We start from the raw sequence: 14,613 nt of genomic DNA, 5'->3' as shown, positions 1-14,613 counted from the left end.
AACCAGGGACTCAGCATCTCAGCCCTGCCTTCTCTTCTTCTCCACCAACATTGAAGCATGTGATCACCTTTTCTGTTCAGGACTCCAGCCACATGGTCCTGTCCACCATTAAAACCATCTTTCCAAGCAGCCTCCATGTCTCCAGTGTCTTTTTCCCCACTTGGAGCCGAACCCAGAAGGACATTTCTTCCAACAGAGGTTTATCACATTTACTCCCTATGAATATAATATAATGCAGGCCATGCCAACACCACCTCGCAACATGACATGCAAGAAGCCGACTTTATGGCTTCATAAGAGCATCTGGATGAGGCTGCCAGGTGCTTCAAATCCCTGAGGAAACAGCATAAGGGACATTAAGGCCAAAACCTTGAGAAATATTCCAGTTTCCTTAACCTAGTATTTATTTAACTTTCCTGGGCTCAATCCCCGGCCTCACCTTCCTCTCATTAATACCCAGAGGGCAAGTCTACCTATCGTTGGGACCTTTTAGGGAGCTCTTAAATGACCCGCCGGTTTCTTTTACCATGAGGCCTTCCCGCCGCAGCCCTGGAGGGTACCTGCAGCAGGAAAGGGCGGGCCTGTGCAGAGCCAGGGAGGGCTCCTTCGATTCTCTTTAAAGGTGCATTCTTTTATAGCCACCAGACTTCCGTGGGGTTTTTATTATGCTCGAGAGGGCAGTAAAGCAACTCTCCTCGGTCACCCGAAGAAAAAACCCTTGTCCTCGCCGCCGTCTTCTCCCACGCCGAGCGCTCCACCCCATATCTATCTATCTATCTATCTATCTATCTATCTATCTATCTATCTATCTATCTATCTATCTATCTATCTATCATCTATCTATCTATCTATCTATCTACCCCCCCCCCCCCAGACAGATCGATTCCGAATTTCCAGATTATGCGTGGCGCGTGATAGATGAAATAATTGTAGTGGCGATTTCATTTTATGATGATGTGTGTATGCGTGTAGTGGGGATGCGAGCACATGCTGCTATGCTGCCAGCCCCTCCCTCCAGCTTACCCCCCTACACACACACACACACACACACACACACACACACACACACAACACATACACACGCCATCCTGCTGCATCCGTAGAGGTGCCGGTACCTTTTATCCAAGCAAGCGATCCATTCGGTGGAGGAGGAAGAATGAGAAGTGTGAACAGCCACCATATTTGCCCAGATTTCCCCGGACGGCTACCGATGCCGTTTAGCTGCCGCCGCGGTTGCAATGAGTGGTGGGTCTCTTCTCCCTTCCTTCCTTTTTCCTTCCTTCCTTCCTTCCTTCCCTCCCCTGCCCGCCTCTTTCTCTCCCCGCGATGCCCGCCGTCGCCTCTTCTGAACTCCCGCCTGCCTGCCCTAAAAGAGGATGGGTAGGTTGTTCTGCCAGGCTGGCTTCGGGCTCTTGCTGCGGCCTCCCGCCCGTCCCGTGGCAGTGCGGTAGGCAGAGCCTCCGAGCCCATCAATCTCGGCCACCACCACCCCTCCCACCGTCCCTTCCCTTCTCGCTTGCTTTATGGGCTCCTGTGCCGGATCCTCCTGGAGCAGCACGTAGCCTCCCTTGGCCACGATTGGCTATATATAACCCTGATGCCGCGAGCCCACTGGAGTCAGCGGCGATAATGCAGGCAGAGGGACCTATCTCCTCTGCAGAAGGGGAAATAGGAGTGGGTGTCTTGACTTTTACCCCCCTCTGGCCCTCTTCACAGCTGGGATGTGCAAGGACACAAACCAGCAGTCACACAACTAATAGCAAAAAAAAAAAAATGTAACCAAGAGAGGATATAATCTGCTAGAATTTTCTTTTTAATTTTTGTGACAAAACTCTTTAGTTACTGTCTACATTTTAAGGGCTGGTGGCAGAGCACCTGCTCGATATGCTAAAGGTCCCACCTGAGCATGTTGCTCTCACACAGTTTATTGCAGAGTAACTTCCAGGCAGTGATTTCTAATTTTATCAAGTCAGCTTTTCATGTCTCGCCTGGGGTTGCCAGCAGTGGCAAAACCAGTCTCCGGTTACCTGTGACTGAGGAGTCAGTTTGGCGTGTTTAAGGCACCATGCTAGAAAATGAGAGCCTGGGAGTCCTGCTTTAGGCACATACCCAAGGTTGGTGACCTTGGACCAGTCACCTACAAACCTGGGAAGGAGGCAAGGACAAATCACCTCTGAAAAACCTTGCCAAGAAAACTGCATGTACTTGTCCATTGTGCATTACAATATATTACGGGAGAAAGACACTAGAAACATGGAGGCTGCTTGGAAGGATGGTTTAATGCAGGGGTGAAATCCAGCAGGTTCTGACAGGTTCTGACAAACCAGTAGCAGAAATTTTGAGTAGTTCGGAGAACCGGCAAATACCACCTCTGGCTGGCCCCAGAGTGGGGAGAGAATGGGTGTTTTATACAATACAATACAATACAATAGTAGAGTTGGAAGGGACCTTGGAGGTCTTCTAGTCCAACCCCCTGCCTAGGCAGGAAACCCTATACCGTTTCAGACAAATGGCTATCCAACATCTTCTTGAAGATTTCCAGTGTTGGGGCATTCACAACTTCTGGAGGTAAGCTGTTCCACTGATTAATTGTTCTAACTGTCAGGAAATTTCTCCTCAGTTCTAAGTTGCTTCTCTCCTTGATTAGTTTCCACCCATTGCTTCTTGTTCTACCCTCAGGTGCCTTGGAGAATAGTTTGACTCCCTCTTCTTTGTGGCAACCCCTGAGATATTGGAACACTGCTATCATGTCTCCCCTAGTCCTTCTTTCTCTTAAGCTAAACATGCCCAGTTCCTGCAACCGTTCTTCATATGTTTTAGTCTCTAGTCCCCTAATCATCTTTGTTGCTCTTCTCTGCACTCTTTCTAGAGTCTCCACATATTTTTTACATCGTGGCGACCAGAACTGAATGCAGTATTCCAAGTGTGGCCTTACCAAGGCATTATAAAGTGGTATTAACACTTCACGTGACCTTGATTCTATCCCTCTGTTGATGCAGCCTAGGACTGTGTTGGCTTTTTTGGCAGCTGCTGCACACTGCTGGCTCATATTTAAATGGTTGTCCACTAGGACTCCAAGATCCCTTTCACAGTTACTACTACTGAGCAAGGTATCATCTATACTGTACCTGTGCATTCTGTTTTTGTTGCCTAAATGTAGAACCTTGCTCTTTCCACCATTGAATTTCATTTTATTAGATAGTGCCCAATGTTCAAGTTTGTAAAGATCCTTCTGTATCTTAAGCCTATCTTCTGGAGTGTTGGCTATTCCTGCCAGCTTGGTGTCAAGTTTTGCAGTATCCTTCCCCCGGAGTGGGGTGGCAATGGAGATTTTGCAGTATCCTTCCCCTGTCATGCCCAACAAGCGACGCCCACAGAACCGGTAGGAAAAAAAAATGTAATTTCACCACTGGTTTAATGGTGAACAGGACCACATGGGTTTTAGGTCCTGAGCAGCTGAACACATGGAGTGGAGAGTGAGTGTTATTTATACCCTCTCTTGAGTTTTTAACTAGAGCTTCCTGTTCCTGTGGCAAGGGCAAGTGTCCTATTGGCTGTCAGACTCCTAGGAGGTGGGGGTCTTAGCTAACTTCGTAGGCTGTCTGTGTCCCAGGCTTGGTTGAATCTTGCTGGGGGATGTAATGGAGGGGCTTTGGGCAATTCCTATTATGGCTGAGGGCTAATCCTATCTTTGTAGGTGAGGGCATTTGCTTATGAATAGACCTAGCCAGCTCTGTATCTCTAAAGTGCTGACATCTGCTGTGGGCTATTGAGGAAGAGAGTCTGCTTCCTGTCTCAAAAAACATGTTTCTCCATTTCTCATCCAGGGAAATATAATATTCTGCCTTTTTAATATTTCCTAGAATACTTCATACTTCTAGGAGAGGGGTGGATGTTAACTTTCTATAATATGTAATAGGCATATTATTTGTTGATATTTTCTGTATCAGACAGAGACCACTAGCAGGGGGACCCCATTCAGGACTTCTCTTGATAGGATTGGAGTATATGTACAGGTGAAACTTGAAAAATTAGAATATCGTGCAAAAGTTCATTTATTTTAGTAATGCAGCTTAAAAGGTGAAACTAATATATGAGATAGACTCATTACATGCAAAGCAAGATAGTTCAAGCCGTGCTTTGTCATAATGGTGATGATAATGGCTTACATCTCATGAAAACCCCAAATCCACAATCTCAGAAAATTAGAATATTACATGCAATCAATAAAACAAGGATTGTACATAGAACAATGTCGGACCTCTGAAAAGTATAAGCATGCATATGTACTCAGTCTTGGTTTTGGCCCCTTTTGAAGCAATTGCTGCCTCAATGCAGCGTGGCATGGAAGCTATCAGCCTGTGGCACTGCTGAGGTGTTATGGAAGACCAGGATGCTTCAATAGCTGCCTTCAGCTCTTCTGCATTGTTCGGTCTCATGTCTCTCATCTTTCTCTTGGCAATGCCCCATATATTCTCAGGTCAGGCGAGTTTGCTGGCCAATCAAGCACAGTAATCCCATGCTCATTGAACCAGGTTTTGGTGCTTTTGGCAGTGTGGGCAGATGCCAGGTCCTGCTGGAAAATGAAGTCAGCATCCCCATAAAGCTTGTGTGCGGAAGGAAGCATGAAGTGCTCCAAAATCTCCTGGTAGACGGTTGCGTTGACCTTGGACTTAATGAAGCACAGTGGACCAACACAAGCAGATGACATGGCTCCCCAAATCAACACAGACTGTGGAAACTTTACACTGGACTTCAAGCATCTTGCAATGTGTGCCTCTCCATTCTTCCTCCATACTCTGGGTCCTTGGTTTCCAAATGAGATGCAAAAGTTGCTCTCATCAGAAAAGAGGACTTTGGACCACTGAGCAACAGACCAGGTCTGTTTTTCTTTAGCCCAGGTAAGACGCTTTTGACGTTGTTTGTTGTTCAGGAGCGGCTTGACAAGAGGAATACAACATTTGAAGCCCATGTCCAGGATCCGTCTGTGTGTGGTGGCTCTTGATGCACTGACTCCAGCCTCAGTCCACTCCTTGTGAAAGTCCCCAATACTTTTGAATGGCCTTTTCCTGACAATCCTCTCTAGGCTGCGGTCATCCCTGCTGCTTGTGCACCTTTTTCTTCCACACTTTTCCCTTCCACATAACTTTCTATTAATGTGCTTTGATACAGCACTTTGGGAACATCCAACTTCTTTTGCAATTACCTTTTGAGGCTTTCCCTCCTTATGGAGGGTGTCAATGATGGTTTTCTGCACAACTGTCAGGTCAGCAGTCTTTCCCATGATTGTGATTCCTACTGAACCCAACTGAGAGACCATTTAAAGGCTCAGGAACCCTTTGCAGGTGTTATGGCTTAATTAGCTGATTAGAGTGGGACACCTTGAGCCTAGAATATTGCACCCTTTCACAATATTCTAATTTTCTGAGATTGTAGATTTGGGGTTTTCATGAGCTGTAAGCCATAATGATCACAATTAGGACAAATCACGGCTTGAACTATCTTGCTTTCCATGTAATGAGTCTATCTCATATATTAGTTTCACCTTTTAAGTTACATTACTGAAATAAATGAACTTTTGCGTGATATTCTAATTTTTTGAGTTTCATATGTATGTTTGTGTCTGTGCTGAAAGCCCGCCAGGTAACTTTCATGCCTAAAGCAGGATTAGAGCTCACACTCTCCTGATTTCTACCTAACATGGTGCCTTATAACTAGTGTCTCTTTTCATTAATTTCATATTCATTGATGGTGATGACCATCAAGTTGATGTCTACTTTCAACAACCACATTTTCTATATAGTTTTTGACCAACCTAGTCATTCATATCTTTCATCAGTGTACCATCACCACTGTATTTGAGTTTGTTACTGATCATCCTTTTCTTTTCTTTTCCTCCACCTCTCCCAGCATTATAGACTTCTCTAGAGAGCTACTCAGAGCTGATATGCTGCTAATTTGCATCTGTTCAGGTGAACTGGTAGTGACAGTGGTGAAAGTCTCCACCCACCCATCCTGATGTCATCAAGGACCTTCTGCACATGCTCCCACTACCGAACCGGTAGTGAAGAAAATAGAATACCCTCTCTGGAGCTAGGTTGTTAGGGTTCCAAATAGCATCCAAAAGTAAATCAGAGTCCAAGGCAAACTATTGCTCAAAGTTCCAATTTATTAAGAGAGACATGTTGGCACATCTGGGAAAACCTGAATCTGAAGGTTTTCCCACCCAGCTGAAAGTTCAAGATCTTGCCCCCACACCCACAAGTCCATCACATGGTCCAATCTTCCACTGCCATACTGGCAGCTTCCACCCATCCAGTTCCGGTCAGGTGCAGAGATGCAGAGACAAAGGATGACCTTGGCTTTCTAGAAAGAATTTTGTTATGGCTACATACCATCTAACTCCGTACAATCCCTCCTCCCATTTTCCCACAATAGAAAATGCATAGTAGAATAATAGAAAGTGTGGCAGGCCTATGATCCACAAGAAAATATGGCTGTAAGCCTGACATAGGTCTTTGCATTATGTATCCAAATAATATCATTTGAGCCTGAGTGAGAATTCTGGGTTGATTTGTTGGATGACCATTTATTTTTCTCAGCTGATTATGGCATTCTCAGCTATCTTCTCCAACACCAAAGTTCAAAAGCAAAAATACCAAAGTTCCTTTTCTCTTGCTTCTTCAAAGTCCAGCTTTCATTTCCATAGAGTGACATGGGAGGAACCATTGCCTGTACAACTCTAAACTTTATAGGTACAGACACACTTTACCATCTGAATATATTTTCCACGTCCTTCATTAAATATATTTCCCATGTACCTTATTCATCATTATTATTATTATCATTATATTGTATTATTAATTATTATTCATTTTTAAGTGCTAGTCTAACGCATATTTCTTGACTGATGGTTTCTTTATTTGTTGATAGTTGATCCTAGAAGGCAAACGCTATTCACTACAATGTATTCATTGTGCACACATCTAAAGCAGTTTTTCAAAAATTTGTGTTTAGCCAACCTGGGGAAGATATTTGAGCCTACTTTATGCATTTGGTAATTATGTTTACTTATAGGACCATGCAGGATTCCAGGTTAAAAGCTTAAAAAATGGTGAGTCATATAGCACCTGTCTATTACTCCTTAAACCAAATGCACTGTATATTTTCCTTGAGTTACACTGCTGCTTTAAAGGGCAGCCCTACAATTTGAGGAAAAGATTTAGCTATTTTAAGGAACTGCTGGTAGTTGCTATGTGAGTGTCCTTGCATTCTCCAAAGTACCTTTTCTGCCTTTAACGTGCCACATAGCCTTGCTCGCTAATAAAGAAGGATTTTGTTCCATATTTATTTAACAAATGAATCCCCCTATTGTTTGATTTAAGCCACCAAGAATTTTTTAATCCATCATGCACGTTTGCAATCCATTGTGCAAATGGAAAGAATGCACTGAAAACCATTTCTCTAATGCTGCACATTAGAAATACACACACACACACACACACACACACACACACAAAACCAGAAGTTGATCTCACTCATATTAGTCTTTGTCTAACCCTAGGAGGCAGGCTCCATCTAACCATGGCGATCTCAAAAACTAAGGGTGGATCTAGATAGTAATTGGATGAAAAACCACCAAGAAATCTCATGGCTTTATGTAGACTGGAAAATAAAATTTAAAAACCCAGAGGACACTTCCATGTTGTTATCAAAGAAAACACTGTACACAGACCTATCCACCAGGATCAAATTAATTTGACAGAGTCTTTAACGTTTTTTTACCATTCAAGACTCAAATATATTCTATCGGTGTATTACAATGATGAGATCATTGAACGGGACCTTTTCTCTGGCAGCATTCTAATTCTCAAGCACTATTTTCCTTTTTTTCCTTCCTTCCTTCTTTTATTTATCCAGTTGTTATGCTATTTTTAACTGCAAAAGTAACTCTGAACATCTTAAAGATCTGAAAACAGTAATAAGATCTAATAAGATTGTTAGTCTTATAGAATTAGAAAACCAATTTAAAAAAACTACCAAGAAACAGCTCAATTGCTGACAATATTCCCCTGCAGGAATGTCAGTTCAACTCCTGAGACCCCAAAGTATGACTGAAAAAGACAAGTCTAGATTGCTTTAGGAAAATCCAAGAAAGTTAAGTCATCCTAATCATTGGGGAAACACTGTTCCAGAGAAGAGAGGCAGGATTACCCAGCCTCTGAACACAATCCATAAAGGTGAGAACCAGAGAGGCTTCTCTTCTAGCTCTTAGGGACAAAAGCAAGGGTGGGCTGCTATAGGTTCACCCAGGTTCGGGAAAACCCGTAGCTAATGTTATGGCCGGTTCGGAGAACCTCCAAATTCCACCCCTGGCTGGCCCTGCCCCCCCCCCCCAGGAGTCTCCACGCAGCCCGTTTTGGATGCAAGGTAAGTGCAGGGACCGTGCGGATCCTCAGGGTGGGGAAAAAATGGGCTTCCCGTAAGTTTCCGGCCTCTAGAGCCCAGGGAAGGCCGTTTTCGCCCTTCCAGAGGCTTGAGGAAGGCCTCCGGAGCTTGTGGAAGGTGAAAACGCCTTCCCCCCCCTTGCCATGGTGCAGGATGCCGACTAGGCAGCTCAACATGGCCACACCCACCCAGCAACTGGGCAGAGAACTCGTTGCTGAAATTTATGAACCCCACCCCTGGACAAAAGTCACCAGATCTGGATAATTCTGAATATAATCAGGCTCTGAGCCACATAAGGACTTTAAATGTAACAACTGCTACTTTGAATTGTACTGAGAAATAGATTGTTATCCAATGCACCTTTCAAAACAGGAATTTTATATGGCAAACACCTTGTGCCCATAACTATACAAGCTATTACATTCTGGACCAACTGAAATTTCTGGATGGTCTTCAAGGGTAGGCACATGTTGTATGAATTGTAGCAGTTCATAAAAGAGTTGACAAAGAGTTGACTAGAACAATTAATCAGTGGAACAGCTTGCCTCCAGCAGTTGTGAATGCCCCAACACTGGAAGTCTTTAAGAAGATGTTGGATAGCTAACAGTATAGGGTTTCCTGCCTAGGCAGGGGGTTGGACTAGAAGACCTCCAAGGTCCCTTCCAACTCTACTATTGTATTATTAAGACACGGGTGACAGTGAAGAGGACCTCTTGATCCAGATAAGACCATAACTGGTTGGGACTTAGGATGCCCCATGGTTATGGTGGTCATGATCTCTTGAACCACCTCAGACCCCTCATCTAACACACTGAAATCCCTTAGCAGAGGGCTGCCAAAGTCGCAGCCTGCAGGCCAGATGCATCATGTGTTGGCCACGCCCACACCTGGTTTAGCGAAGTGGGGAAGTTGCCATGACTATGCAGTAGTCTTAGCACAATAAACCTGGGAAACTCTATTGGTAAGCCAGATATTAGGTCAATCAACTCAGGAAAAGATGCTGCTACACAGTACAGGTGACAATAACAGCAGCAATCCAAAATAGTTTGTTCAACCCACTTTTAAAAATCTCTTTATTTGTAGGAGAGTGTCCCTAATTGCTTGCAGAAATTCATCTTGGCAATAAGCCCTTATCATGGGTTTTGGACAAATTTTATGTATTTCATATATGGTATGTTTATGGGTCCAACTTAGATATATTCCAAATCATTTCTAGACTTCTCCATCATGTGTTTATACTGAGTTGCTGTAAGTAATAACCATAACTAGAAAAACAAAGGAACTTTCTGAAGCTAAAAAAAACACAATTTGACATCATCTATATCAGTGGTTCCCAACCTGTGGGCCAGGACCCCTTTGGGGGTCGAACGACCCTTTCACAGGGGTCGCCTAAGACCATTGGAAAACACATATTTTCAAAAAAATACGGAAAACATAAAATAATTTTATGGTTGGGGGTCACCACAACATGAGGAACTGTATTAAGGGGTCACGGCATTAGGAAGGTTGAGACCCACTGATCTATAAGCTAGATACCAAGAAGCTCCCTTATGCATGCATTTGGCCACTCTCAGAGAAAACAAAACCTATGGGATCTAAAGCACATTGATTAGACACGAGGGTCAATTTAGTTTGTCTAAAGCTAAGCTGTTCTAGCTGGGAGAACACGGGTGGACAAACGGAGGCGAGCCAGGACTTAACAAATGCTAACAGTTTATTGCTAACAGGTTGCCAAACGCGGCACTTCGCATTTCGCACGTTTCAGCTAACAGGCAACAGCTGAGCTCTGCTTTGACAGCCCTTTATATATGCTGGCTGTCAAGCAGTCAGCCAATCAGCATCGAGCACAGCGCCCCCTAGTGAAACGGACCAGAGGGAAAACTTATGATACATAACACAAGGCAAATTACAAGAGAGTAGAACAAGAATACAAAGAGTAAACAGGTAGAATTCCAAGCAAGAAGATGGAAAATGAGGACAACTTGAAAGGCAGTGAACAGTACTCTGCTTGGGTTTAAACACTGTGAAAACATAGGATTTGTTTAACAGACGATAATCATCTGGATTTGCAAAAGGAACCAAGTGATAAACTTTAATTTACAGAACGCAATGGCTAGGTCCACCCAAAACATTAAGCCAAAATCACCATACAATGTGTTGAATAAAGTCAGACTAAATGTAACAAAGCAACTGGTGCCAAACAACACCTATAGCCCCCACACCCAAATTGAGGGAATGTACAACCAGAGAATAAGTCGGGGGGAGTCAATAAGTGTGGAATACTTGGTTTTCCTACCATCTTCCTCAGTCTGTATTGTATCTCTTTATAACAAGAGATGTCAGTTTGCATCCTAAGAGGATCCCAGTTTGCAACCCAGTTGATCAAGATAGATTGCTCAAAAGATTTTCAGATGCAGGCTGTTGCTCTATGAACAATCAAAACAAAATACAGAAATATTGTTAACCTTGCTTGTGCTCTTATTTTCACAGGAGTTTTCATATTTATCCGATGTAACGATATAACACAGTACAGAAATAGTACATTTTAATTTCTGTTTTCCTGGATTGCCTGTTTTCTTATCTCCTCTTTGAATCTCAGGTGTTTTTTTCCCCCTTCCAAAGACAACTGGGCTCCTTGTTTTTTTCTTTTTCCTTGAGGAGGAAGAAGAAAATGTTTCACTTCTAATGCAAGAAGCTTCCTCAGTTCTGATGAGATGTGTGTGTGTGTGTGTGTGTGTGTGTGTGTGTGTGTGTGTGTAAGGATAGAAGGGATGAGAAGCCATCAGAACTGATGAAGCATCTTGGATGAGAAGTGAAATGTTTGTCTTTTGAGGGGGGGGAACCATATCCGAAATAACTACCCCTTTTCCTCAAAAACAATACCAGATAATAAGCCCAATCAGGCTTTTGAGCTCATGCACTAAAATAAGCCCTCCCCTGAAAATATTGCAATACAGCAGCAGCCATGAAGTGACCACGCTCGCCTCTTCCTGCACCTCAGAAATAATAAGACCTCCCTGAAAATAAGGCCAAGCGCTTATTTGGGGGGGGGGTCAAAAGAAAATAAGACCCTGTCTTATTTTCGGGGAAATACGGTATGACCTGGAAGACTGAGAATCTCCACAGATGCTCTTCTTTAAATATTCTGTTTCACTAAGTTCCTGATGAGGGCACCAGCATACATCCTTAAAATAAAACAACGTAATCAAGGAAAAGGAGGCAGACATGGCTTGTTTAATAGCTGGTTTGCTGGCACAAAGTACAGAGACTCTTTATAGAAATAATTTTGAACCCCGATATTAATAGTATCCTATTTATAACTTGAATCTGTGTACTATTGCTACAATATAGTTACATGAGTTGTGCATGACTACCTTTTAATTTAGAATAGAATAGAATAGAATAGAATAGAATAGAATAGAAAACAGAGTTGGAAAGCACCTTGGAGGTCTTCTAGTCCAACCCTCTGTTTAGGCAGGAAACCCTACATCACTTAAGACAAATGCTATCCAACATCTTCTTAAAGACTTCCAGTGTTGGGGCATTCACAACTTCTGGAGGCCCATTGTTCCACTGATTAATTGTTCTAACTGTCAGGAAATTTCTCCTCAGTGCTAAGTAGCTTCTCTCTTTGATTACCATATTTTTCGGAGTATAAGACGCTCCAGAGTATAAGTTGCACCTTAGTTTTTGGGGAGGAAAATAAGAAGAAAAATTCTGCTTCTGCCTACCAGCCTCCCTGGTATTCAGCTGACACATGGTAACAAGATCAGCAAATGAATAGGCAGAGCAACTAAGTCAGCCAATGAGGGCTATTTGGACTCTGAAATTTGCTGTGTGAGCAACAAGGAGACAGGAAGGAGCATGGCTTAGCCGAGAACTGAAAGTGAAACTGCTTGTGATTTGCTTGTATTTACTGCTACCTTGGAAAGCCTGCTTTTGCTATTGTATTGTATATTCTTATTATTTTGAATCCTGCTGAATCAGTTACTTGTGTGTGTTTTCTGAATGTGATTACTGCTGCAAACTCTGACCAGCCAGGTCAGCTTCAGCACTTACTGCAGCCTGATTCAGCGCAGCTGATTGGCGGGTGGATCGGACTCCCGGAATACCCCCAATCAGCTATTCTAAGATGCAGGGATTCCCACAGACCATCGCTGCTTCCATGCATCATGTTTTTGGCCTCTGGTGGGGGTTTGGGGGGGCTACATTCAATATATAAGATGCACCCAAATTTTCACCCTCTTTTTTGGGGGGAAAGCTGCATCTTATACTCTGAAAAATACAGTAGCTTCCACCTATTGCTTCTTGTTCTACCCTTAGGTGCCTTGGAAAATAGTTTGACTCCCTCTTCTTTGTGGTAGCCCTGAGATATTGGAGCACTGCTATCATGTCTCCCCCTGTCCTTCTTTTTATCAAACTAGACATACCCAGTTCTTGCAACCGTTCTTCATATGTTTTAGCCTCCATTTGACGGTCAGAATAAAATACCAAAGAGCAAACAAGTTGCATAAAACCAAGAAGGACATGACCTTGCAGGAAAGCATTCCAGAAAGTGAAAAACAAAGAGAAAGGATGGGGAAAACGTTTGTTCTGCCCACCCCCACCCCACCCCAAATCTCCTAGGTAAGGGATGCTTTTGCTTCTTGAAATAGACGGTAGGTAGTAGTTATAAAAAAATCCATAGTATCCTATTGTGCAATAGAATCCTCAAAAGTAATAACAATGCAAAAAACCCTATAATGTTCAGAAGCTACCTGCTGGCAAAAACAAAGGAAAAGTTTCCGACTTGAATTTAAAATAAAACAAAAGGAACTGGGTTATTTGATTCCATGTTGGTGCATAAAGGTACCCTGTTTCCCTGAAAATAAGTCCTCCCTGGATAATAAGTCCAATCAAGCTTTTGAGCGCATGCGCTAAAATAAGACCAACCCTGAAAATAAGCCCTTCCTGAAAATATTGCAACACAGCAACAGCCATGAGGTGACCACGCCCACCCCCTCCTGCACCTCAAAAATAATAAGACCTCCCTGAAAATAAGGCCAAGCGCTTATTTCAGGGGTCACACGGTAATATCTACATATATTCAATTGTTCTGATTATCTTTAAATTTGCATGTATTACTGCTATCTGCAAATCTACAGGTTATGAAACAGAAAGATGGCATACAAATACTGTATATGTATATATTAATCCATTCACACCCAAGCAAATGCGAGTAGGTCTTCAAGGTGACTAATAGCACCATATCTCATCTTTACCCTGCTTTCTTACCTACCTTGCAGGACTCGTTGTGAAAGAGTATAATAAATGACAACTCAGAAATTCCATCCTGCAAGCGGTTATGATTCATATTGCAACACCTGTCTATTATTATTACTGAATCATTCCCCCTTTTCTTTCAATATTTGCTTTGCTCAGTGTATGATAATTGTATTGATGCCAGTGATTAAATACACTGAGACCAGCATCACAAGTTTTAAAAACAGCAGAACCACCATTTTTAAGCATGGAATTCCACCCCGAATCTCATCCTGGTGTCTGTTTTTGCATTTGGGTTTTAAAAATTGGCTTCCTGGGCACCCGTGTATTTATTGCATTGCATTGCATTGCATTGCATTGCATAGCAGAGCAGAGCATAGCATAGCATAGCATAGCATAGAATAGAATAGAAAATATGGAATGGAATGAAATGGAATAGAATAGAATTCTTTATTGGCCAAGTGTGATTGGGTACACAAGGAATTTGTCTTTGGTGAATATGCTCTCAGTGTACATAAAAAGAAAAGGATACATTTGTCAAGAATCCTAAGGTACAACACTTAATGATAGTCATAGGGTACAAGTAAGTAATCAAATCGTACTAGTAAAGAATCAATATAAATTGTATTGATGATAATTGTATTGACAATTGATACAATTGGATTGGATTGATGACAATTGTACAGGCAATCTGTCCTTTTTCTGTGAACCATATTAGAAGTGGGGGCAGGAGAAAAGCTGGACTCGGGTGGGGCTTGACGTCGCAAATACACAACATGCAATCTTGGGTCTCCAGGATTGCTGTCGATATCTCTGTTTGTGGATGGTCCTTTTGGACCTAAACTGTTCTGAAGGAACAGTGATAGAGAAGAGCATGTCCTGCTGATCTCAAGGGCATCACAA

General features: G+C 42.8%; 1 protein-coding gene across 1 annotated transcript in view; it reads right to left on the bottom strand.

The window, feature by feature from the left end:
* RAPGEF4 (Rap guanine nucleotide exchange factor 4) overlaps positions 1-1,466 on the bottom strand; it is a 209,532-nt gene extending 208,066 nt beyond the window's left edge. Inside the window, exon 1 of the mRNA XM_081935427.1 lies at positions 1,116-1,466. Within this exon, the coding sequence (XP_081791553.1) occupies positions 1,116-1,180 (65 nt within the window). The 5' untranslated portion in view covers positions 1,181-1,466. The remainder of the gene's footprint in view (positions 1-1,115) is intronic.
* Between the last annotated feature and the right edge of the window lie 13,147 nt (positions 1,467-14,613).

The sequence above is a fragment of the Natrix helvetica genome, assembly GCF_964273705.1.
Source record: "Natrix helvetica genome assembly, chromosome: 1".
Classification (NCBI taxonomy): Eukaryota; Metazoa; Chordata; class Lepidosauria; order Squamata; family Natricidae; genus Natrix; species Natrix helvetica.
This window is presented reverse-complemented; position numbering and strand designations above follow the sequence as displayed.